The sequence below is a fragment of the Salarias fasciatus genome, chromosome 2 (genome assembly GCF_902148845.1).
Source record: "Salarias fasciatus chromosome 2, fSalaFa1.1, whole genome shotgun sequence".
NCBI lineage: Eukaryota > Metazoa > Chordata > Actinopteri > Blenniiformes > Blenniidae > Salarias > Salarias fasciatus.
This window is the reverse complement of record NC_043746.1, coordinates 31,221,147-31,247,590: the sequence shown is the minus strand read 5'-3', so window position 1 is coordinate 31,247,590 and position 26,444 is coordinate 31,221,147. Positions and strand designations below refer to the sequence as shown.

General features: G+C 47.6%; 3 protein-coding genes across 4 annotated transcripts in view; 1 reads left to right on the top strand and 2 right to left on the bottom strand.

Annotated features, from left to right (window-relative positions):
* Positions 1-630: 630 nt before the first annotated feature.
* Positions 631-1,720, top strand: LOC115402978 (uncharacterized). Of its 2 annotated transcripts, XM_030111705.1 has the most exons (4): positions 631-758; positions 843-881; positions 1,115-1,264; positions 1,344-1,606. In XM_030111705.1, exons 1-4 carry the CDS (start codon positions 645-647, stop codon positions 1,464-1,466), a joined length of 426 nt encoding a protein of 141 aa, XP_029967565.1. In that variant the 5' UTR covers positions 631-644; the 3' UTR covers positions 1,467-1,606. The 2 variants fall into 2 exon arrangements, with proteins under 2 accessions (XP_029967565.1, XP_029967557.1); XM_030111697.1 differs by having other exon boundaries at positions 1,115-1,720.
* A 5,429-nt stretch (positions 1,721-7,149) lies between these two features.
* Positions 7,150-12,647, bottom strand: LOC115396922 (adenosine deaminase domain-containing protein 1-like). Its single transcript, XM_030103009.1, is given in 16 exon segments — positions 7,150-7,224; positions 7,227-7,265; positions 7,347-7,478; positions 8,007-8,057; positions 8,059-8,103; positions 8,105-8,238; positions 9,396-9,552; positions 9,639-9,714; positions 9,942-10,041; positions 10,044-10,105; positions 10,212-10,335; positions 10,519-10,644; positions 10,751-10,831; positions 10,958-11,131; positions 11,211-11,345; positions 12,644-12,647. Coding segments are annotated over 16 exon segments (1,515 nt in total).
* Positions 12,648-14,714: 2,067 nt separating this feature from the next.
* The window catches only part of LOC115396912 (ATPase family protein 2 homolog), a 69,198-nt gene continuing 57,468 nt past the window's right edge, over positions 14,715-26,444 (bottom strand). Inside the window, exons 18-19 of the mRNA XM_030103000.1 lie at positions 21,143-21,260; positions 14,715-14,860 (exon numbers count right to left, since the gene is read on the bottom strand). Coding sequence (XP_029958860.1) covers positions 14,715-14,860; positions 21,143-21,260 — 264 coding nt within the window. The remainder of the gene's footprint in view (positions 14,861-21,142; positions 21,261-26,444) is intronic.

The following is a 26,444-nucleotide window of genomic DNA, read 5'->3' as shown; positions in this document are numbered from 1 at the left end:
TTCTCTGTATGAACCAGTGGAATCGATTCACTGAAGGCTCTCCAGCTAATGCTATGAAGTGAGGGGTAACTGACAGATAAGTAAATAATGAACGGTTATATCATTATTCATTTATAATCATATTCCACCCGCTTCATGTAGAAAATGAATGCACGGTACTGTTCGTGTTGAGTTTTCTTCAGGCTGTGAAGACGTTCACTGACCTTAATGATGAGGCATCAGTATCAACAATTATATTATTTTTCACTTTGAAAAGCTTTAAAAAGCCGAGAATCATCAATTAAAACCAATCAGCTTCAAAAAGACTGACTCAAAATGCAGTGCTGACTGTTTATTAGACACTCGCTGAAGGTGACAGAGAAAGTAAAAAACCAGAAGCGCCACAGCTGAGTGACAAACAACCTAGTTTCAGGAGGGTTGGTGAGCCGAGCTGCAGGAGGCCACTGGAGGGATTTTACCAAGCTGCAGTCGAATGGTTAAAAAAAAATTCCAAGAGTCGTGTAGAGGAAAAACAAGGCTGTCTGCATTAGAGGTTACACGGCTAATACAGCCCACCCTTTCCACCCCACGACTATATATAAATCCTCCACGGTGAATCAACACTGCCACTGATCAACGTGCACTGAAAAGCCTTCAAGCTGAGGATGGAGCATTTTATCACCACCATCGTTTGGATTGTTATGCTCTCTGATTACCTTCAAGCAAACCCCATCAATATGAAAGTGTTCTCTGATGAACACACGAAATCTGTCCAATGTGTAAGTGGTATCAAGCCAGATCTTCTCCTTGTGAAGTTTGCCAAGTTACCGCTGTTCTAAACTGTTTTTATTCCGTCCTAACAGCCGGAGGATTCGACGTTCTACGCTCCAGAAAATGTGCAGGTAAGCTGTGTTTCATCTGGTAAGCGAGTGTCGAGGTGAGGAAGCTGAGTGGTTGTGTGAGGAGCGGCCGGGTCGTCCCCTCTCTCGCGGGAGCTCAGCCTGCCGAGCTCTGCAAACCACATGTGAAGGTTTCTCTAGTACAGGAAGCCAGCTGGCGAGGTGTGGATGCTTCACGCAGCCGCGATCTGCGTCGGTCGGCGCACAGCGTGAAACGACCTTTCTGTCGCACACAGGAACACTGCATCGCCAGCGCGCTGGAGTGCTTCAGACAAGAGCTCAATGGGACGGTCCGGGCCGAGTGCGACGTCCCCAAAGGACGCATCGCCCAGTGGCTCAAAGTTCTGGACCACCTCGAAAAGAAGAGAGCGAGTCCTGACGGACAGGTAAGACCGGCTCACGTCGGAAGAGTCTGCAGGCCAAACGGTAGAAACGGTGATTTAAAGAGACTGCTCTTGTTGCCAGGCGCTGCAGGAGGCCCCCGAGTGCGCCTGCGAGGCCTGGCCTCTCGTCACCTTCAGCCGCTTTCGGGAGCAGATCGAGAAGCTCGCGGAGCAGATCACGGCGGGGCAGAACACGGCGGAGTAGCAACTCCAGCAGCTCCAGTGACTCCGGCGGCGCCGCCACACGACCAGATGATTGTGTTTAACGCTCCAGAGCTGTTCTCAAATGTTGACCTCTGCTGTGTCTCCTCTCACCAGCATTGCAATACGGGGACCGGCGACCCAACCACCTTGTAATTTATATACAATTCACTAACTATGTATTTATATTATTGTATGTATTTATTGTTTGTATTTATTGTTGCTTCAAAGCAGAGACTGAAAAATAAACATTTTGTCAACAAATCCTTTTAGTCAGAAATGTTTGTGTGAAGACGAGCAGTTTGACGTCAGAGTTTCCTTCAACCAGCAGAAAACTGAAAAAAATGTCTCCAAATCCATCAGAATGGAGCCTCACTCTGCACAGTGTTCCTGACAACAGCCCGAGCACAGGCTCTTATTTCTCCTCTTTCATTTATTTCAGAGGTTTTTAAAAAAATAGGTACATTGCATTGTAATCCCACCAGGAGGCCGTGCAGTTTCCACGATCACACAGCAGATCACAAACCTCGTCAAGAGGGAAACTCTGCCCACACGTCCACACGTCCACGGCAGGGTCGCACTGAATCAAGATCCACACACAGCCCGGAGCGCTCGTCCCCGGAAGGTCCTCCTGCTGAGCCCAGTCTGCGCACTCGACGCCATTCACCCGGCTCTTCACCACTCCAGAGTAAACGGCGTGCTGCGCTGCATACACAGGAAACCAAACAACTTCCTGTGTGAGTAAAGGTGATTAAATACCACAGCAGATCAACAGTTTCCACCCAGCGTGAGGGGAGCAGCAGGGACGGCTGAGCATCTCAGATATGAACCGCCGTCTTTCACGTGTGATCGATGTCCTGGCCTGAACCGACTTCTCCACCTGCCACCTCCTCCCGTTTTTCCTGGTCAGCATATATAAAGTCAAAATGGAGCCAAATAAACAGATTATAATTTTAGAATTTCTTTTCTAAATCTTTAGAATTACATATATATATATATATCAATACTCAAAACATTAATTCCATTCATGAATTCACATTTGTCAATATTTTATCTTTATCAATTCGTAGTCCCTCTTTGTTTAACAAAATGTTGTTAATGTTCAATGGAGAAAAGCCTCTTAGTTATTTAAACACTGAAAATAATTCCGGAGTCAGATCATGATTTAAACTTTTTTTGTTTAGGGACTGAAGTGAACACATTTTCAGAGGGCAGGTTTCATCACATTGAGAACGTTTCTTCAAACATGGCTTTATTATATATTACTAAGACACCACAAACACTTCATATCCCCCCAGAAAGATGAGTTACAACTTGCACAGTTCTCACATCCCACCAACAATAAGGAACCACAATGTATATATAGATATATATCCAAAATCAAAGTACTTTAAAAGACATGACAGATTAGTCACATCGATAGTTATATTCAAAATATTTTTATTCGATTCTTAATTTTAAAATGAATGAATTAATACAGCCCCTATAATTCCCTCCTGCCAGGCTCAAGTCGTGGAGGAGTCTGGGAAACTCCACAAAGTCATTTCTTGTGGTCCGGGCTGCCGGAGATGCTCCGAGTCCCACCGGTCTCCCCGGTCCTGGACGCTGCTGGCTCCTCCACCCTCCTTACCGCCACTCACCAGAAGCAGGGGTGGAGGTGGAGTAGGTGGATGGATCTAGCGGTTGGTGGTCATGACTGAAGCATTTTCAATGCCTTGCCCGGCAGACTGGCGTTAAAGAGCTTCTCCTTCACATTGAGACTGGATCTAAAGATCTACCTATAAAACCCAAGGCGTCTTAATTCCTGATGATTTGATGCTCAAAGCAGGAGCAAAAAAATCATGTAGAAATTAAAATATATAATACTCCTTTCTCACAGGCCAAAAAACCTGTTTAAACCTGTTTAAACCCTACCACCGTAGCGTGGCTACGTTAGCACGCTTATTGTTTTTGGACACAGCGTGAGATATCCTTCATCAAGATGACCCTGTATTGGCAAGACAGCGAGATGAGAGAGCTCCACTCAGAGAGACCCGTCGACTCCGCTCCATTGTTTGCCTCGCGCTGCTGTCGTGTGGATGATGTCATCAAAGTGGGACACCATCAGGAAAACGCAGCCCGCCTGCAGGCGTTTAGCCCCGGGTCTGCAGGCAGTGGGAAAGGGGTACTAGAAATTATTTTATGTCAATTTAAAAAAGATAACACATATTTATCGACTGGAATGAGCATAAAAATACACTTCAAAGTTTCCGAAGAAGACCGTTCGCTGGTTGCTTGTAACAAATGTTCCAAGTGAGTTCCACGAGGAGGGAGAACGAGCACTAGCTTCTGTACTTTGAATCTGATCAGCCACCTGAAACATAACCACCGCTTCCACGGAGTTTTGAAAGCGTATGAGGACGCGGCTGCCAAAGATGCTAACGTTAGCAACTTGCCACCCGCAAAGAAGCCACCGCGACTTCAACACATCGACGAGGCTTTCGAAAATTCCAAGAGGTTTTCCAAAGATGACCCACGGGCTGAGGCTACTGAAGATTTAATCAGGGACATGACGGCGCTTGATGACCAGCCCTTCACTCTCGTTGAGGACAGAGGCTTTTCCCATCTGATTCATCACTTGGAGCCACGGTTTACACTGCCAACCCCGCTACTTTTCTGATGCGTGCCTTCCAGCTAAGTATGATGCGATTGCCAAATGTATTCACACTTTGATAACAACGTGAAAGACATCAGCTTCACCGTGGATATATGGACTTGTGACGTCAGCCCTGTAAGCATGATGAGTCTGACCGCGCAGTGGATAAATGGTGTTGCAAGCCTGGGCTGCATGGCCCACTCTTTACAACTTGCAGTGAACGAGGCTGTGTTTAGTCAAAGAGCTGTGTCTGTGTTGCCATTGGGTGCAAGATTGTTGGACACTTTAGACAGTCTCGAGTAGCGTCCTCGGCCCTGGAGAAGTTACAAGGGCGGCTACAGGTGCCACAAACACGACTCCAAGACATAGCTACGTGATGGAATAGCACGTTTTACATGCTCAAGAGTCTAGTGGCACAGAAGCAAGCTATTGCAGCATATGCAGCTGAATACCATTTACCCACAACCCTCAGCGCCCACCAATGGACCCTGGTTGAAAACATCCTGACCATCCTCGATCCATGTGAACAGCTGACCAGGAACACAGCAAGGCCACAGCCACAGCTGCAGACGTTATCCCCTCCATCCAAGCCTTCACGCGTCTGCTTAAGCAAACTGTTCCAACAGACCACGGCGTGAAGACATCGAAGGACACGCTGTTAAAAGCAGTGCAAACACGTTTTGGTCACGTCGAGGAGGAGCCCCTGTACCATCTGGCAACAATAGTGGACCCGCGGTGTAGTAAGGATCGCTACTCCACCTCGCATCAAAAACGGCAAGCAACAGGTATGCTGCGGGAAAAGCTGCTGGAGAAGATGGTGCCACAGCTGCCCTGCCCAGCCAGGGGAGCCACCAGAGAAGAGGAGCAGGGGAGACGGAAACAAGTCGTCGTTGGGAATGTTTGAGGCAATACTGGAAGAAAACAATGAAGCTGCCATCATCAGGAAACAGCAGAGTTGATGCAGAAGTAAGTGTATAGGTTTATTTAACATTTTTTAAAAACACAACTTATAACTCATGTTAATGGTCAGAACACCATAATAATTAGATTGTATTTTTCTGCTTGTGCTTTAACTTTTAGCTCCAGTCATATCTGTCGGAGACAACACTTCACGTGCCCACTGGAAAACTGGAGGAGCAACCAGTCCCGCTTTGAGTACATGGCCCAGCTTGCTCGGAAATATCCGTCAGCACCTTGCACCAGCGTCGACAGCGAGCGTTTGTTTTCTGCTGCTGGACACGTGATTACCGAGCAAAGACACGGACTTTCATGTGAAAAGCAGAAAAGCTGCTTTTCATTAAAAAAAAAAAATCTTATCCTGATCCATCCAGAGGTGGAAGAGCAGATAAGTAGTTCCTTCTTAAAGGAACCAAAAGTTTGAATGTGAGAATACAGTGTGATATCAGGTCAGAAACATGTGTCACCTTTTGAAATATTAAAGCTTGTAGCCACTTCCCTCTTGTCTAAAGCTTTCATGAGCTTAAAGAACACCTCTCAACCTCATTACTTTAATGGTATTCATTTGAATGGAACCACAAGCCAAATCCTTTAAACTTAATTTTTTGTTTCTATGAAGTGCACTTCTTCAGTTTGTTTACATAGACAAATCTAGCTTCTGTTATTTTTTGTCATTGAGGAATGCACTTTTTCAGTTTAGAGAAATGTTTGGATGTAACTTGTCAGTGCAATAATTTTCTGTGTGTGTGTGTGTATATATATTTTTTTACACTTTTTCAGTTTGTAATCTTAATGCATTTATTTGCATCAGTTCAAGGGGGCCTTCGTTGTTCATATCAATAAGTAATTACTTAAGTTGATGTGAGATCAATAGGTTTGTTTGATAGCCTTAAGAAAATGTTTGAGAAGCTTGCTAATAGTTTTTCATTGGAAAAAAAATATCTTTCATTTAAAGAGTCAAAATTGTTTTTGGTTTTGTTCATAGTATTGATTTCATGATGTTAGGTATATGTGTGTGTTGTGTGTTATCGGTTATCGGCCTTAAGGAGCTTAAAGTTATCAGTTACCGGTATCGGTTTTAAAAGACAGTTATCGTGTGTCCCTAGTAAAAAAGGCATTTTTAAAACATCTAAAGTACTCCGCGTCATGGCTCGTTACGTTTTTAACAAAACATTTAATCTGGAAATCTGCAGAAAATGCAGTGGATAATTTTACTTGAGGATGAAGGGGAACGTCTGACCTCCATCCTCATGCACTGGTCCTGTCGGCGCCGTCTGAAGCGCTGCAGATCCGCTCAGCGCAGCGTTCTAGCACGAGCGCGGTGTCCAGGTGTATGATGTCTATGGCGAGTCAGCCGAGAAGCTGCTTCCTGATCGGCTCTGCATTTCATTCCACCTGACAGTTTTCAGAGCGATCGGTTTTGAACACACACACCAAGATTTTGTATCACAAATATTGAAGTTCAACATTTCGATCGTCTGCCCCCGACCTGTTTTTGAGCCGATTCTCAGGACAAATTCTCTCTTATCACACCACACACCTCAGGATACTCTTTAAGGAGAATCCTTAAGAGATACGATAATCGTCCGTGTCCGTGCGGGACAAAACCAGCCCATGTTTGGTCTGAGAGAAGCCTCAGTAACCAGTCCTTCATCAGGTCCTCCACTAAAGACGCCGTTGGTTCACCGTCCAGCTGCTGCTGGAAACTACGTTCCGGTAGCGCTGAATGAATACATGAATCGCAGTAGGACTGACAACGTTTATTCTTGATGCTGGACCTCAAACGCTACAGAGTTTTGTTCTCAAGCTGAAATCAAACGACTGAATGTCGAACTAACGAGGACTACGTCTCCTCACAAACACAACTCAGACTGAACAGATGTAACATCCAAGCAAACCTAACCACACAGATCCTTTCAACAGGGGTGGAAGACGGCCTCCCGGAGGGTTCCTGGTCCCGGAAGAGACCACCAGGACCAGAGAGCCTCAGAGTCCTACACGTGTCTTTGAACCTAAACAAGCCGGTCTCTCTCAGACCACAGAAAGCTTCACAGCCAGAGTTTTTTAATGAAATGTAACCGAGTTGTTTCGTCCTTCAGTTCTGGAAATGCTCACAAACGGAATCCTTGGCCAGCCAGGACCCGTAGCCCTGGGACAGCAGGTGGGCCCTGCCAGGATGCTCTTGGCCTCCTGGTAGGGCGTTGCCATCTTCTTCAGTGACAAAACAACAAGAGAAACTGTCAACAGCGGTCCGGACGGGGGAGGCCAGGGCCGCCACGAGTCTGCCGTTACCTTGGCTTTCCTGTAGGAGGCCGTGGACAGCAGGTCCTCCCTCTGACAGGCTTTAGCCACCATCCTGAAACGGTCCAGCATCGCCGCTTTGCACAGACGGCTCGCCAGCGCGGAGCTGCTCCTGAAGGGGACCTGGAGAGAGAACGGCCAGGCGTGGGCTTTGGTCCAGGCCGGGACAGCGAGGAGGTTTGAGGAGGAGGCCGGATCGACGGCCGAGCTGCTCAATTCAGTCAGGAAGTACAGCTGCTCCTAAACCCGAGCATGGTAGGAACAGTTCTGATCGCCTTGGTCCATCTTGTTTAAACTGTTTGTCAACAACAGAGGCAAGTGTGTGAACTCGGGAAATTTGTATTATTTGTCGATGACAGATATTTTAGAAATCGGTGAAGACTGACAGATACTTTTGGAATCCATCCCATTAGAGCTACACAGAGGAGCAACAACAGCCGTTCACAGTGTGGCTTTCTATCAAACACACCATTATGTCAACCATCCGAAACTTTAACGTTCACTGACAATCAAAACTATTAAGTATGCATATAGTCAAATTTATCGCCGAGTAATATTCAGAGAATGTTTTGCTCCCTGCTCTAGGCTGGAGATGCTAGCCTTCTGCTCTACACTGTGGCTCTGCACCACGTTCCCGTCTTACTGCTCCACGGCTCTCCCCTCCAGCCCGTCCACCACCTCCAGGGAGATGTCGCACCTGGATCCAGTTGATGCTGTAGGTGGGGGGTGCCGGCCGCTCAGCGGGCTGCTGGTGGGTGTGGACGGCACAGGATGATCCGGGGCCTCACCATGCAGTAATGCATGGGCAGCTTGGAGGTGATCCCCTCCACACGATGGCTCACACACAGCTCCAACCCACGAGTGTCGCTGCAGTTCGGATCGCCTGGAAGACATTCAGCAAAACCAGCTATCAACGGAGCGATCGCCACTGCCAGACTAAAACGCACAAGTCACTTTAGTGTGGGGTCCCGTCTGGACCTCCATGATCCAGACCTGCTCTGGACTTCACTCAGACATGGTCCCAGAGTCCAGACTGTTGGACCAGTTTGAAGCAACACAATGTTCCCAGCAGGACAGCATACCAGCTCCACAGCTATTTTAACCTCACTTGCATGTTTTGCACCGGGGAGGACAGCCGCAGTACTAAGAGGGAACCACCAACATCACGGGGAGAGAACATGCAAACTCCACACTGAAAGACCCTGGGCCGCGACCTTTACTTCGACCCAATGACCCGAATTTGTTGCTACCCTTAAATTGAATGAGCACGCTATTGTGCAAATTGTTTTTGTTTTTCTTCTACTTTGGATTGTTGATTGTGCGGGGGGGGGGGGGGGGGGGGGGGGGGGGGGGACTGTTATAAGTTCTTTGAACTTCCACCTGCTCCCTTTGAGTACCACCATTGTATTTTTTGTTGTTGATGTGATTTGATTTGTTTCCATTTTATCATGTTACTCAAATAAAAATAAAAAAAGAAAGAAAAAAATATCAGCTGTAGCGTGCTTTATAGCACGTGCACCAGATTACTGAACCAAAGAAACAGTGAAACTAATTCATCCATTTTGAAATTACAACAGGAATATGGTGGAACAGATGAAGGAACTTGAGGATCGTCACGTTTTTGAAATTAATTCTGCTGTTTGTGTGCCGTCTGTACAGTTTGTGGTCTAATCAACCCCGTTTATAAAGATTAACTTAGCAGGGTATTCCTATTAAATAAAACTACAATAAATCACATTGTATTGCCAGTAATGGTAACTGATAATAAAGATTCTAGTTTGAACTGTGGCTAAAACTCTTTGACCTGTTCCAATATTGTTTTTAAGTTTCAACCATGTTTGGTTCATCAAACAGAAGGCATTGAAGCACAGGTGGATCTGTGGTAGCGTCGCCATAGCAACCACAAGCTGAAACAACATGCCCGGAAATGAAAAACTAGGAATCAAATACGTCAATCAATTGTATTACGCCCCCCGAGACCCATCTAGACCCCCCCAGACCCATCCAGACCCACGCAGCAGGTCTGCCAGAGGGACTTGCCGATGAGGATGTTCTGCACGTAGACGGGCTCGATGAAGTGGCTGAGCAGCGCGCCCTGGTAGCCCAGGACCTGCCACTGCGTCAGCTTGTCTGCGGCGGACATGCTCATCAAGTTGGAGCTGGAACCGTCGTCGGCCGACGAGGAGACGGAGAACACCTTGAGCAGAGGGGAGAATAAAAGCATGAGAGGAGGGGTCAGGGGGTCAGGGGGTCAGGGGGTCGGGGGTCAGGCATGTCGGATACCTTTCCCTCCACTGACAGGTGCAGGTTCATGTCCTGGACGGCCTCCCAGGCGTGGACAGACAGCGGCCTCATGCGCCTGGACATTCAACCACAGCTGATGAGACGCCTGCGAGACCTTCAGGTGCTCAGAGCTGCACGGGAAAAACGACAACTGAACGACGACGGTCAGTAATGTGCAGGAAGTGACAAACGGAGCAAACCACTGAAGCTGGACGAGCTGTGTTCAGCAGGGTGAAGAAGGTTTTTAGAGTCTGGGTCCTGTTTAACTGTCCAATCCTGGAGGACCCGGACCCGGATACTCACAGCACAGTGTTCGGAGCGCCTTTAGGCAGCTGGTTGATGTACAGGTGAAGAGTGACGCCTCCCTTCAGGGTGAGCAGGCTGCTGCTGCTGTTCTGCTCGAGATCGAGGTCTTGTTCAGGCTATTCACTTCACTGAAGAACATCAGCACATGTCGATACAGGAACCTGGACACACACACACACACACACACACACACACTTCTGTTCAGAATCAGAAACCGGGGAGGAACCTGTGGCTCCGGTGGAGTGACGGACGGAGGGACGGACGGACCTCATCAGAGATCTCCTCGCCGTGACCACCGCATGGGAATCGTGCAGAAGGCGTCCAGTGAACGACTCTCTCTGCTTGGCGTTGTAGTTTCCAGTGCCGATGGCGATCACGTCACACCCGGTGGCTGGAAGGCAGGAAGCAGAGTGCGTACGGCAGGACACACACCACACACACACACACACACACACACACACACACACACACACACACACACTGTGTGTCTGCCGGGTTTCAATCTCATCTCCATGTCCGGACCCCGATGCGGTCAGGCAGCGGTCGTCGACTATGAGCGGCTGGAGTCACTCACGCGTCTCGATGATGAAGGCCGCCGTGCAGCCGGCGCAGTCGGAGAACTCCGGGTGGCGGTTCATCAGTCGGATCAGCTGATCTCTCACCGAGTGAGGAATCTGCAGGTTGACCAGAGTTTTCCTTTCTGGAAGACAATCAGCTGGTCAGCACCACTCCCTGCTCCCCTTCGGCCGATTCATCCGGTAAAACCAGAGTGAAGAACTGGAGGAGAGCAGAACTCCCATCGCTACCGTGGCAGGCGACGGCGGCCGGGGCCTCTGCCGGTCTGGACTTCGGGCTTTGGTCCGGGGCCGGCAGGCTGAAAGGAAAACCTGAGAAAGAGAGAGACAGACGAAAGAGCGAAGCTGTGAAGGTGGAGTTCAGGAAGCCCTCAGACGCGCTGCTCCATCAAGCTTTCTGCATTTCAAACAGCGAACCCCCCCTCCAGACAGTCCAACCTGGTTGGGGACCCACTGTTCCAGACGGGAGGCTCTCCAGGTGGGGCAGCAGGTCGTCCAGGGCGAACTGGGCCGCGTGGCGCCGAGCGTCTTTCTTCGTGATCCCGATGCCGGTCTTGTACGTCACGTCGTTGACCACCACACAAAAGGCGAAGTATAGCCTCTGCACATAGGCTGAGAGCAGGTTGACTCATCAGCCGGGGATGACAGAGCGCTCTTCTTCACACTGCCACTGGGGGGGGCTGGGCTGTACCTGGGGTGGAAGTCTCCTTTATTTCCAATCTGAGCTGGAACATGGTGGCGAGGTGATGGAGCAGCGACACGGCGTGCAGCTCTCCTTGCTTGTAGCTGCCGATCAGGCTCTCGAGGGGCACCCGGGGCTTGGGACCTGAGCAGAGATCATTCAGACGTAAGCAGAACACCGGCCGCCGCCGCAGAACCCAGCAAACACGAACACGAGAGGCACCATTACTATAGAAAGGTTTAGCTGCAGATCTGGGCTGAGAGGAGTCCGGCACTGGAAACGATCCCAGAGTTGGAGCAATCCTGCGAGCTGAGGAGAGAAACCAAGACAGGAAACAGTGACTGCAGGAGGTTATCGCGTCCAGCCAGACCACAAAGGTCAGGGGGCACGTAGCAGTCATAGACTCAGCCGCTGTGCTCCGGTATATCCTTCTGCGGAGCGCTATGCTTGTGCAGATCTGTGTGTATCAAAACGCTATTTTAACGGATTGAAAAGAAAACACATCTTTTAAAATGTTTTATAACCATTAGGATTTACTTCACGTGCTAACACGCCGTCCCCTGGACCACTGGAAGGAGGATTTTGTCCACTTTCGTCAGTCCAGCTCTGTCTCCTCTTCACCTCCCTAAGCTAACTACGATGCTAACAGCTGGGAGCCAAAACGGGTCTCCAAACGAAGCTGCCGGAGGATAGAGGAAAGGCCATAGAAAAGAAGGAAGAACCCGTGTTTTACTCGGAGATTCCTTTACGAGGTGGCGGACATTCAAATCACAAAAGGGATTTAGGACTGATCACGAAGTGGGGAAGTTTCTGCTGGACACGTAACATGCTGATTATCCCATTCTAGTGTGTTTCTGTTGCATAAACACGTAAGAAACTACTTTACGGATTGTTTCCTTATGGATGATTGGAAGAGTCCGACATGATTACAAATGTGTTTTAAAATCCTATGTGGAAAGAAGATGCTCCAGCCCCGCGGATGTAAACAAACTGACATGCGGCTGACGTGCGCGCTCCCACAGTCCTCATGCGGAGGGAGCCGCGCATGCGCAGTGCTCCAAAAATGGCAAATCGGCCATGTCGTACGAAATCGGCGGAGAATCCTCCAGCATACCTTTAAGGTGAACAAACATCTAGAAGTTAAATCTACCACATCTCACTAAAAGTGACAACTTAAACAAACAATGCAATGTTATTGTGACTACAAAACAGCCGAAACGAAAAGGCTAAGAGTCAACATTTTAATGTAAATTAGATAAAGAAAACATTAGCATGCTAACCGGCTAATCTGTACAGCAATCTGAGAGCGCTAATTTTCGACGGAACTCTAACTATGAATGACTGATAAACAGCGTCGCTCGACCCTTCCGCCTGTATGTTACATGAATGATCCATATCTCACCGTTTTTCAGTGATTTCGGGTTGTTTTTAAAGTTTCTTACCCATGGTATGAACAGCGGTCTGAGTCGACGCACATGAGGAATCACGCTGATGAGCAGTGTGGCGTTCGCGGACGACTCGGTGTCATTTTAAGGACTTTCAAATAATAGACAAGAACCGATTTAGGGCTGCCTGCGAGACGTTCCCACGCGCAAAGTTCTCACGCCTTCTTCGCGTGTGGCCTGTGTGCCTGATGAGTCCCAGCTGTCGACACTGCCTTCACGAGCACATCTCAGAGTGTCAGTTTTCCGGAACGAACTGCAGTCACCTGAACGCAGCAGCAGGACGAGGAGGCGCTTGAGCTGACGCGGTGTTTTGGGCTAACTGGTCTCCCTGCTAACTGGTGACTGACTGACTTTGTTCTTTATTCTTGTTACTGCTAGATCTTTAAAACCTGACATAAAGCCTTGTCGAACCTTTTATGAGTCTTATTTCAGCATCTGCTGTTACAAGCAGCATCAGCACCAGTGAGCAAGGAAACCAGTTCATTCTTAACACCACATTTACAAATCAAGATTTTAGCAACAGAAAACACACTACACATAAAACGCTCTGTCAAAAGACACACCGCAGCATTCGGGTGCACTTTTTTATGAACAACACTCAAGGTAAAGCACAATAGAATATGTGTCAGAAAATCATCTCTGTGAGCTAACAACTGACACCACCCAGAGCTGTATCGTGAGATGGGTGGATGAATGGAGGGTGGATAAACGATGGAGGGATAGATTTATGGATTGCTGGTGCATGGATGGATGAAGGATGAATGAAGAGTGGGTGAAGGATTTATGAAGGGTGGATGAAGGATGGATGGAGGATGGAGGGTGGATGAAGGATGAAGGATAGATCAATGGTGGGTGAAGGATGGATGGAAGATGTATGAAGGATGGGTGAAAGATGGAAGGTGGATGGATGAAGGATGAACGAAGGATGGATGGAGGGTGGATAAAGGACGAAGGGCGGAATGAGGATGGATGGAGGATGGCTGAAGGGTGGATGACGGATGGATGGATTGCTGATGGGTGGATGAAGGGTGAATGGATTGTTGATGGGTGGATGAAGGGTGAAGGGTGGATGACTGCAGGTCTCTGCAGTGCCTGGAGCTGCGGTTTCTCACTCTCTGCTGTTGATGAACCAGTATGACTCCAGAGAGTAAATCAACCTGTCGGTCTGACCTTCAGATGGAAACAATGCTTCTGGTTTTTACATGCAAAGGAAATCCTGAGTGAAGCTGAGATGACAGCCGCCTGAGGGGAACCCCTCTGATTCACACTGGATCAAGAACTCAATAAAACACTCAGGAGTGTTTTATTGAATTATTCATCAACAGGTAGTCGTTGAAGTTGATGAAGTGTGTCGGAGCTCACTCTTCTCAGGTTGGTGAAGTGAGACCTGACAGAGGCCCCCTCTTTCTCACCTCCTCCACCACTGACATGCTGACGATTGCGGTGTGTTTGCATCAGCAGCTTCCTCCTCTTCCTCTCACATCTACTTTTGTTATTGGCACTTGCTCTGCTGTCCCACTCATATTGCCTTCTTGTTAAAAAAAGAAAATTACCTCATGATTTATGAATTTCCTTCAAACAGTAAAAATCCCTGCCTGGACCGCCACTCACAGTCTTAGTGTGTCATCTAAAAACAGCAATGACGGCACGAAGAAGGAGGTCAAGTCTATTTTTAGCATCAGAGACTGTTTTTCCACTTTTGTGGCTGTTTGATAAAATGAAGTTAAAACATGAGCAGTAGCAGGTGAAAAAGTGAAATCACACTTTTCACTTCCAGAACAGTTTAGTCTCTAAAGTGACTGACTGTTGTTTCTCTGCAGGAGCCACACAGCAGCGTGAAAACATCCTTTGGCTCTGCATGTTCTCCCTGAGCACACACGAGCTTCCTCTACAGGGTGGACCTCACCTTCCTCCACGACAGTCAGTTGGATGAAGTGGAATAAAAGATGAGCGAAGAGAATATGATGTTGTTTTTGTTGGTGTTCAGGCTTTTCATTGATGTGAAAAAGGTGAACAAACATCTGGAAGTTGTTCGTGAAGCATTAACGAAGTGCTTCGGATTTGCCGATCACGTGACAGTGACGTCTGTGAGGAACCCGACCAGAGCAGAGCCTTTCTGTGTTGTGAGCACGGTGTGGTTCACTTCACTCGTCAGGAGCTGCAGCTGCACCACAGCCTGGAGGACGTCTGAGAAGAGCCTCACCATGCTCAAGACTGAAAACCACAGCCAGCAGCCAGAGCGGACCACGCTCAGAAATCAGGACAATATGGTGAAGGAAATGTTTTCATGGGTAGAAGTAGCAGATGGATGGATAGAGGATGATGGATGGATGATGGATGATTGATAGATGGATAGATAGCAGATGGATGATAGATGGATGGATGATGATGATGAATGGATGATATATGGATGTAGGATGGACGGATAATAGATGGATGAAGGATGGATGGATGATGGATGGATGGATGGATGGATGATGAATGGATGATACATGGATGAATGATAGATGAATGATGAATAGATGATGGATGGATGATGGATGGATGATGATGATGGATGCTGGATGGATGGATGATGGATGATGATGGTAATGGATGGATAGATGGATGATGATGGATGGACGATGAGATGGATGGATGGATGGATGGATGATGATGAGGATGATGGATGATGATGGATGGATGGATGATGATGGATGGATGGATGGATGGATGGATGGATGGATGAATGAAGCATGGATGGATGGATGGATGAATGATGGATGGATGGATGGATGGATGCTGGATGGATGCTGGATGGATGTGTTCAGTGCTGTGGGGCCTTTGCGGTCGCTGTGGTTTAACACTTCATGTGCAGCGGCTCACAGAATCGAAACTGCTGGTATGTTTTGGGGTCGACTGAAAAGACGAGTTTGGCGTCCGTGTTTTCCTTTCTCCCCCCCGACCACGAGGCTGCCCCGGCGGCGACGCCGATTAGCAATTACCAGAGCCTGAAAGTGAAACGGAACAAGCAGCCCACAGGCAGCCAGCAGCGAAGGTCACCACAGGAACACATCTGGTTTGACACCTCCGCAGTCTGCAGGGACAAATTCACTCTGATCCACACTCGCGGAGGAAAAGGACGCAGTGCGAAATGAGTTAGCACGCTCCATCCTCCGTTCCCAGAAGCAGCGAAGGTAAAGGAACGAGATGAGTCATTCAGCTGAGCATGCATCACCCTCTCTACACATGTTCCCATTAATGAAGCTGGAAGTGAAACTTCTGGGTCTGCTGGTTTTATAACAAGTAATTTCACACTTTCCATCAAAAATATCCTTCCATTTGCACAGCAGTGGAACTTTTTCACTTTAGTATCACACTTCGAAACTTTAATGTCACACTTTGAAACTTTAATATCACACTTCGAAACTTTGATATCACACTTCGAAACTTTAATGTCACACTTTGAAACTTTAATATCACAGTTTAAAGTCTCAGTCCTTGTCTGCGTGTCTCACATGACGATGGGAACGGCTGAAGCTGCATTGTTGTTCACATCGCGGTGCTGTTTGCTCAGGATGGAAAACTCTCAACAACTCTGATCGGAAACAAAACCCAGCGGAAATATTTGCAGTTAATATGAAGTCAATATCACACTTCAAGTCTTCAATATCACTCTTCAAAACTTTGGGGCTTGGGGTCACAGGCGACGGTCCTGTCCCCCTTCCTGTTCCCGCTCTACAGGTTCTGGTCTCAGTCTCTGATGACTCTGCTCTGTATCAGCAGAGCCTGGAGGCTGGGTCCAGAGGGGTGGTGGACAGGTTGGTGGAGTGGAGCGGACTGCACCACCTGCAACTCGATGTGTTGAAGACTAAGGAGCTGGTGGTGGACCTCAGGAGACAGAGGACAGAGGACAGTCTCCTGAAGGCAGCTGACTCAAACAGACCGAACAAACTCATCAGAAGAGCTGCCTCTGCCCTGGGGGTGGAGCTGGGGTCTGTGGGGGAGTCTGCAGTGGAGGCGGATGCTGAGGAAGCTGATCAGCATCATGGATACTACCTCCCCTCCCCGCCTCCCGCCTCCTGGATTTGTCCTGTATGTTATTTGTTCTTAGTAAATTTTTATTTGTTTATGGCTCGTTGTGTGGCACTCTGGCAAAGCGACTTCCTCTGGGATGAATAAAGGTTGTCTTAATGTCACACTTCAAATCTTCAGTAATACAGTTTGAAGTCTCAGTCCCTGTCTGCGTGTCTCACATGACGATGGGAACGGCTGAAGCTGTATTGTTGTTCATATTGCGGTGCTGTTTGCTCAGGATGGAAAACTCTCAACAACGAAACGGAAACGAAACCCAGCGGAAATATTTGCTGTTAATATGAAGTCAGTGCACGCCTGCACCGTCTCACCGGTCTGGGAAAGCAGAAAGCCAAAGGAAGCCAGTGGAGGCAGCGGAATTTCCCCCAGGACACCACCAGCCTCCTTCAATTCTACGTCTCAGTGCAGAATAGTCAGAAAACTCCTCTAATCTGCTGTCATTAAACCACAGAGTGTCACAGCAGATGTAAGCCCACCTGCCATGACTGATGTGGTTTTTCTGACTCTTCCCACATGAGCAACACATTACAGGAGGAAGATGACCTTTAGCACTGCCCAGGGGCGGCACTGGGGTTTAAGTTCAGAGGACAGAAACCTCCCGTAGAGCAGAAGGGCAAAAGCTGGCTGGATCTTTTCAGTATGAGTACAGACGGTGAAAGCAGAACCTCACCATCCTTCTGACTTTTTGGGTTTGAAGCAGGAGGTGTCAGAAAAGTTTCCACAGGGAGAACTGGCTTGTGGTGGCCAAGCGTCCATAGCGGCGTGATCCTTCGATCAGCCCCCTAAAATAGGCCTAGCAACACCACTGGCACTGCCTACGATCACCGTTTGCTTCGTGGTGTGTAGTGGTTGGCACTGTCACCTGACCGTGACAAAGGCAGCGGTTCCAGTCCGAAGCCATGTGTGGAGTTTGTAAGCCTGCTTGCTTGAATGTTCAAGCCTTGCTTTTCCCAGGTTTCCTTTCACAGACAACAGCTAATGTGGAGTTTGCATGTTCTCCCTGTGCAGTTCTGGGCTTTCTCTGCTTTCCTTCCACAGAGTAGAAACTTTAGCTGAGAATGGAGTTAGCTCGTGTCCAGTGATGCTCTGCTCACCTGTCCAGGACCTGCCTTCAATCTGGTCCGCCTCCTGAGACCCCGAGCTGATGGAAGGCTTTTAAAACACCGGCCGTGCTTCCTTCTTGCGGTTCATACTTGCGTCCAGTAGAGGGCAGTGTAAGAATGAAGATGAAATGAAGTGCTGGGCTCCAGGTGAAGGTTACACAGGAAACGTCCTCACTCTGAAACACTGTGATATGATCAGTCTCAGTGAATATCCATCAGCAAATACTGGAGCTTTGTGCAGATCAATAAATCAGGACTGACATTGTTTATGGACCTCTTCTAGTTTTACACTGAAACAAACACTGGTTAAAAGACATGAATACATGTAAAATCACAGGATCTATCAAGTCGATGTGAGGGAGTTACTGCTATTGTTCCCAGAAACGATGAGGCGCTGTGTATTATCTGACAACACGACAGAGATAAGAGTGAAACACAAGTCTTCATAATGTAGACAATCTGCTGGAGCACCAGATCCAGTGCTGGTTATGTGAACTAGACCAGTGTTTCCCAGTCCTGGTCCTCAGCCCCCCCCCCCCCCCCCCCCCCCCCCCTCCTGGTCAGGGGCTGAAGTAGGCTAACTCTTTCTCTGGTCAGGGTGTCCTCAGTCCATCAGAGATCACCAGAGAACGAACCCGTGCCCCATGGCTCTGCAGGCCTCTGACAGACCCGACCCCCCCCCCCCCCCATTGATAACTCAGCAGCAGCCTGTGTGCAGCCTGCTGCTGCAGTGGCGTTCAGCTGCAGCCCTCCAATGTGTCTCCACAGCCAAGATTGAATCTTCCCCATTCATTAGACTAAGTGGATGAGGCTCTCTAATAGGGCTCCCTTCCCCTCATAATTGCCGTTGATTGGCGTAAATTAGACCCCAGTTGCCAGACGAGTGATTCTCGACGACGATAATCCGATTCCCAACTCAAACTAATAGGATTTTAACTCTGGCTTGGGCCTAATGTCCGTCTGTACAGCCTGGCCGTGGCCCTCCGCCCATCCAGCCGACGTCCTCTGGATCATATCGGGGCCGGGCCGGGCTGGGGCCAGAGCCGCCGTGCGGATCCTGAGGGTTAGGGCTGGGGTCACGGACATCCTGCGCTCCGTGGCCTCCGTCACCCCCCCCCCCCCCCCCCCCCCAATCAATCGGTCTTTCGAGGGGAACATGCGTGTGAATGAGGCTGATGTGTGGCTCCAGCCCGGCCTCTGGATTCTGAATGATGACATGGAGCAGAGGGTTTTCAGGGACCGAGCATGAATCGGAACTGGAAGACAGAGGAAGCAGATGGCCGGTTTATTTAACGTCCAGAGAGCGCCATTGACTGGATCTGCTCCGGAAGAAAGTCGTATTTCAGGACAAGCTGGTTTTTCTTAATAAAAGTCTTTTCAACACAAGTTTCACAGTATTTCCTCACTACAGGCAGCGTGTACAATAACTGGTTTCCAGAGAGACAGGCTGACATTGGATCAACAGATAAAGAAGAAAAACATCATTTCAGGAGATGTTTTGTGGAATAACTTCAGAAACCACAGTGCAGAGTCCTTGCAGTCTTCAACCTTTCTCCATAAGTGAAGCACACTACATGTTCCTTTGTCACTGGGCGATAAGGGGACGGTGCTAGTACTAAGGCCCGAGGACTAATGAATCTCCACTCCATTACCGCTGAATCGGACAGATTGCTCTCCCGGAGAATGAATTGAGTTTTTTGTATTTGTGAGATCATTCTCCCTCCATTAACTGCTCTTTATCCCGTCTCTTCATCACAGGCAAATCAGGTTAGGCAGCCATGATTAGCTGGGGTGGCCTCCCTTTTTAAAAGGTAATTGGGTTTGGCGGCTCAGCTGATAGTGCCATTAGGACCAATAAAGGCTGGGCTTGGCTCTTCCACTCACACAGATTCTTCGGCAGCAGATGGCAGACGGAGGGAGAGCTCTCCGACGCATCCAGGCCCAAAACAAAGTTTGTGTAACCAAAGTAGTCCGGGGGCATCTCTTTATGCGTCTGCCCCCCTTCGCCACCCCCACACCCCCGAGCTGGTTCATATTTTGTCCTGTTTAATTGGGATTGGGGGGGGGGGGTTTTCAAAGCCAGCCAAATCACCACTTTTAATATTCTTAACGCTGGTGACAAAATGAGATCTTTGCGATGGGGATAATTCATCATGTGAACAGAAATGGTTTAATTGAATGGAGGACTCTGGGATGAAATGTCAGCGACGTGTGAAGAAAGGAAAGGCTGACGTGGAAGTAGAGGACCCTGCGTTCACTGCGTCAGTCTGAAGTTTCTCTGGGAAAGTGAAGGAAAGTGTTTGGTGTTGGAGGACTGGGTTATTTCTAGACCAATGAAGCATTTCATTAGATTATGGCTATGGCTAATGCTAACAGCTGCCTGACAGAGGAACGGCTCTGTTCTCCTGTACGGCGGCAGTAATTAACACTGCTAATTCCTTTATAATCATCAGCTCTTGCATTCAAAGCAGAGGCATTGCATTACTTCATTATTCTCGGGATGCTAATGAAGGCTTTTCTCAAGCTTCAGCTGCGTTCGCTCCCCAACTTGTTGACGTGAAGAAGAGGATGAGGAAGAGGACTGTTGGCTGAAGTCACACGGCGCAGCCCGGATCGATCTGCTGCCGCCGTATCATGTCCTGTCATCTGGACCGGACGAAAGGTGAACTTTGCAGTTCCGAGAAGCGCCGCGAAGCCGCAGATAGCCTTACTGCGCGCGGGGCCTCGTCCTACAGGGAAAGGTGCATTAGTGGTGACAGGCGGCCGGTGGGGACCGAGGCTGATGGGAGATTTAGACGGCTGGAGGTGAGCGTGTGTATTATGTGGCCGGCCTTTGCTGTGACCGTCTCCGTCTTATCGCTTCCACCGAGGGGCTCCGATCCCACCGCCGCTCTTATCTGCGGGCCGGGCTGGGCTTTTCCCTCCCGCTCTTCCAGGAACTGCCCCAGGTTACAGGACTGGGCCGCTGGTAATGTGAAAGACGACTCTGCAGCCTCGGTTTCTTTTCTCCTCTCCAGCAACTGCAAAGTTCATGTAAAGAAGCTATCTTTTGTGGGATTTGATTTCAGGTCGTGGTACATTCATAATGTAATAAGCGCAGTCCCTTCTGACCTCTTCAACCTTGAGAATGGTTATTTATTTGCAAACTCAAACAAATGCAGTCGAGGAGAAGCCGTCGCTCAGTTTGCTCTGCTGATTTGTTTATGGAGCCTTTTCTCCAGCTAATATATTTCAGCTGCAGCGCAGGAGAAAATGGACAAGTGGAATGGAAATGCAATAACGCGTCTGCCGGGGTGGGTCTGTTTCTGTCCCTGCGTACACTCAGTGATGTACTGCTGAGGCAGAACCAGCAGGTTGTGGTCCATTTTCACCTGAGAGCTGCTCATCTGCAGCCCTCCTAAATAAAACATGGTGTCGCCAGGCGCCGGTAAGTGTCCCTGGAAGAGCAGAGGGAGGAAGGGTGAGGGTAAAAAGCGTCCAGGTTAAGTTGTTTGAAAGGCCCCGGGTATTAAGAGGCATTTTACACTTAAGAAGTTGGTTTCGCTGGGTTTTCTGTTTCCCCTCTTATTGATTGATGCTCAACTATCAATGCATAATAGAAAAGCACTCAGAGCAAATGCAGGGTTATGGCCTTGGGAGGGAGCCGGCAGACGAGACTGCAGCACCCCCCACTCCAATGCCATTATTGGCCCATAAAGGATCCCCGGGGAAGGCCACGGTGTTCAGATCACACACCAAATACCCAATTAAAAAAGGCTTTAAATTCCCTCCTCTTTCCTGGGCAAAAATCAATCTGAATTCAATCTATTCGGCTAGGATTCCGACAGAGCAGGTAATTGCCCATAATCGGTCAGCTAGGTGACAACAGCTTAAAGGGGAGACACTAATACAATCAGGTATTTGCTTTCAACGCCCGTCCTGGGCCCGGGCCCGGGCTGTCGAAAAACAGGTAGAGTGCAGTTTATGTAGCCATCAGACAAAGGCGTATATAAAGTTACACAAGTCCTCTGCTGGAGGGTGCGAGACAGCTGATGAAGAGAGCCTGCGAAGCGCTGCGGGGCCGAGACTTCCTCCACGAGCCGCCATGAAGCTGCGGGCGCGGCGCTCGGCGATGGTCTCGGAGCCCGGCCTGTCACGGAGCTGGAAATGAAGCACGGCTCATGTTCGTCTATAAAAGGCTCACGTTGTCGACACCCATTATCGGCGCAATTTGCACACAATACAGTGAAACTCAACCCCCCCCCACAATGAAGGCCTGGCACGCTCGGCGGCGGCGCGAGGCCAGGGGGATGCTCGACGGCGGCGAGACGTCCCGCTCCTCTGCAGCAGCCGACGGACCACAATAAGAACAGAAACCAGCAGATGCTCAACATTTTGACCCTCCTGTAAAATATGAAGACCACCAGAGTGGACGGAGCGTCGGAGAAGAGCCGGAGCGCCGCCGGCCCGCCGGCGTCCAGCCCGCTGCCTTTAACTCCGCTCCGCCCGCTCGGTAATATGATGTCCAGCGGGGTCAGCCGGGGTCGCGGGGTCAGCGGCAGGAGGCTACAATTAATGGATCTCTCAATAAAACGGGAGCTAATATTACCAGGCCTCTGCTGGCCGCGAGCCGGGCGGAGCGAGCAGGGAATTCCTCGCAGCAGAGAGCGCGGCGCGGGGCAAACAGCTTGGCTCAGAAATTACTTTCTGTAATGGGCCCGGCCTTCCAGAGTGGAAGCACACTTTTAATTGACCATCAAAAGGAAACAAAGCAGCCGATCTTCAGAAAGCCAATCGAATTTGTTTCATTTCCTGCCAGATCCATGGCAGTTTGAGACCGTCAGGCAGTACATCAGCGCAGTTGATTATGAATATATCAAATAGCCGGCAGCTTTCAGAGCTTCTGACTGCGTGCATTAATAAGCACGCCCAAATCAATGCCTTCTCTTTAGTGTAGTATTATCCTTCTGTTAAGGAGTGAAAAATATGGGAGTGAATTATTAAAAGCTGCTTCAGCGTTCCTCGCGCGGCCAGCAGCCGGATTTTCGCCGAGCGGGCGGCGTTTTCAATCAAGTCCTCAAATGATGCCGTGAGGAAGAGTTTCGGTGAATCACACCCAGTGATTTATGTGGAGAAAGTGAGCAGCATCAGTCACCATGGCTGCTGGTTCCCAGCCCCCTCACTGAAGCTGCACTGCCGCTGCCGTCCATAGGGTGGCGCGTTCCACTCTGTTTCCAGTCCAGGCAGCGTGAACGAGTGAGGCCTGATCAAATCTCACCCTCCAGATCAGATCCGACACCTGGAACACTGAATGATGTCTCAAATCCAGCTGCAGAGGTAAAGACAGTCCCTCAGGGCTCAGTGCTGGGACCCGAACTGTTCCTGCTACACATCAATGGCATTGGCAAAGTATATGAAATTGTGAAATTTGTATAATTTGCAGATGACAAAAATATCGTGGTGAGATTTTTCAGCAACTTTTGGATACAACCACTTTAGAGTTAAAAAAGAATTAAATTATGGTTTGATAAAAACACGTTATCTTTAAATCTATGCAAAGTAAATTTAATGTTGTTAAATATAAAATGAATAGTCATTTAAATGTATAGAGGGGGCAAACACTGAGAGGGTGATCCAGAACAAATTCCTGGGAGTAATAATTGATGGCAAAATTTGCTGTAAATTACAAATTAAACAAATTAAAAAGAAAATATCAAGAAGCATCTCAGTCCTGGCCAAAGCCTGCAATATACTGGACCAGAAATCTCTCTTTATTGTTTACAACTCACTGATTTTGCCACATTTAAATCAGTGTGTGATGGAGAAACATGTAAATTCATTAAAAAGGCTCATTATCCTGTAGAAAAAACTGTAAGAACTGTTCACAGGGGCGTTTCCATGAACAGACTAATCCATATTCCTACAATCAAAATCTTTGAAATTCATGGATCTTGTGAATTTAAAACCATTTCAAAAATAAACAAAGCAAAGACCACTTATTACCACATAATATTCAGAAATTGTTCTGTGAAAGAAAGAAAAGTTGTGATCTGAAGGGAGAGCTCCAGTGTAAAGTTACAGTCCCAACGTCCCTGAAGGCTTTCTGTGTCTCAATACAGAAAGTAAAATTATGAAACAAACGATCTGTGGAGACAGACAAATCTCAAATGCAGCTGAATTTAAACGGATATATAAGGAAACGATCTTGGCAAATCCAGGATTCTGTGATGAGAGGGTTGTTGTGTCCCTGAATGACGGGTGTTGTTAACTGTAGACGTTTTGTTCATGCAATGAAATTGTTGAATTGACAAAGATGGAATGGGAGGATTCAATATCAGACATGTATAAGAAGACTTATCACACATTTGGAGGCTTGTTTTGTTATCTTTGGTGCATTTCATTTATTTTCTTTAATTATTATTCATTGTTTAATTTGTGTTTACATGTTTAAATTAAAGTGCAACGTGTCAAAAGCACTGTTAGATGTGACTGAAGGAGGGCCAGGAAACACAGAGAAATATTAATAGTACCGGAAAATAACACTTTGGACAATGGAGAAATTGGAGCTAATTTGGTTTTTAAGGCCCATGGTGCTTCTACATTTACTCAAGATTTTATTTCTAAAATAATCAACACTAAAGGAAATGAAAATATAATTTAAAAAAAGGAATTATTATTATTACTATTACTATTACTATTATTATTATTATTATTATTATTATTATTATTATTATTATTATTATTATAATACCCTGTCTTTAGTCTCTGTTCTACATTCTTATTGAGTTGCTTCATAAACGTATTTTCTGGAAAAACATGTGAAACAAACAAAGATATGAAATGAGACATGTGAGGAACAACTTCATCTCTCCCCCACCAGAGTCTTCCCCTCTTTCAATCCAGACTCACACCGTCAGTTTCAAACTGCCTTCACTGTCATTGCACTGGGTATTGGATTTATCTCTCACTTTTGCTTGTTGTTTTTATTTATCTGACTTATTTAAAGTCAACTAGAGTGTTTTGAAAGGTGCTGCTCACATAAAAATTATTATTATTATTATTATCATTATTATTATTATTATTATTATTATTATTATTATTATTATTATTATTATTATTATCACCATTATCCATTATCCATCAATATTATTAATAATTGTACAACAGTGTTTACTGAATCATAAATACATTTTATGGAAATCAGGAAACAGGGTCTAGTAACTGTTTCATGTTCTTCCACTGAAGGGATTTCCAGTTTCAGTCAGACACACACACACACACACACACACACACACAGAGCACCTGTTAGTGTGTATTGTAGTTTAATTCGGTGCTTGAAAACAAATCACGCTGGCATTCGGGGCCTTTCATGAGCGCATTTCCGCAGTTTGTCAGGAACTTTGAAGCGGCTGGGCCCGGCGCTCGGCGGCTCGCCGCGCGGCGCTGCGGCGCTGCAGCGTGTATTTGATTTCACAGAGAGGTGGTAAACATGCCGGCCTCCTCCTCGTCTCTGTTGTTCCGACACGCTCAGCTGAGACAGAGCAGCTCTAAAGTGTCAGCTGGAGGATGTGGGCTCCGCAGGTCAGCTTTCACACACACACACCGACGCAGCTCCGGTTTCAGCCCTCGGTACGGGTGGAGGTTCCACATCCACACACCGCTTGGATGGAAGGCATGTTTTAATAGATGGACCTCATTAGCATATTGACCTTTGACCTCTGGTGATGTAAAGACGTGTCTCTCTCATGGCTCATCGTTCAAGGAGACGCTTCCTTTGTCTGGATCATAATATGAGGCTGTCGCAGCTGATGGATCCCAGAAGGACGGTTTATTAACTCCACCTCAGGATGACGGGAGTGACGGCGCCCAGCACGCAGAGATTCAGAGACTCAGAAAATTCAGAGGCTTCAGAGGCTGCAAAGGCTTCACAAGGCTTCAGAGCTTCAAGACTTCACAGGCTTCTCATTCTTCAGAGGCAGTTTGGGGGTGTTTTTGGTGGGGACGGTTTGAACCCCTGTAAAAGCATCGCTTGGAGTTGTGTGTTGTGAGTTGTGTGCTTGTGTTTGTGAAGAGAAAAAAAAAATCTACAACACAAATCTTCCACATTCACAAATCCTTAATTCCAGCTGAAAATCCATTTTACAAGTCACAGATGACACACACATCTTTCTACTATTATTGCGGTGAATTTGGTGAATTTGTTTTCCTGAATCAAAGTGAAGTTCTTCCCTCAGAGTCACAGATTCTGTTTCCTTCAGCCAGACCTCACTGCTGCTCTGAGATGTTTGATGATAAACATCTGTACAGTCGGTCAGTGGAGAAAAAGGCGGTGCTTAAGTGGGATGGACAGACTCCACAGCCAATCAGAGGAGAGGTGCTTTGGTCAATCAACAACAAAAAAAAAAAGATGGCGGATATATTCTTTCTATTTTTGTTGGAAATCACTGAATTTTAAAATAAGCTGTGGCTTTAGCTAAATTTTGATAGCATCTCTTCGGAGAAAACTAGATTTTATTTTAATATCATTCATGTAGTTGGTGGATACGAGCCATTGGTTTTTCGTTTTGATGTACGTTCTCTCAGCTTTCTCGATGTACATCTTGTTGCTGTGGTGGTTGCTAAGATGCAGAAAGTTGATGTTG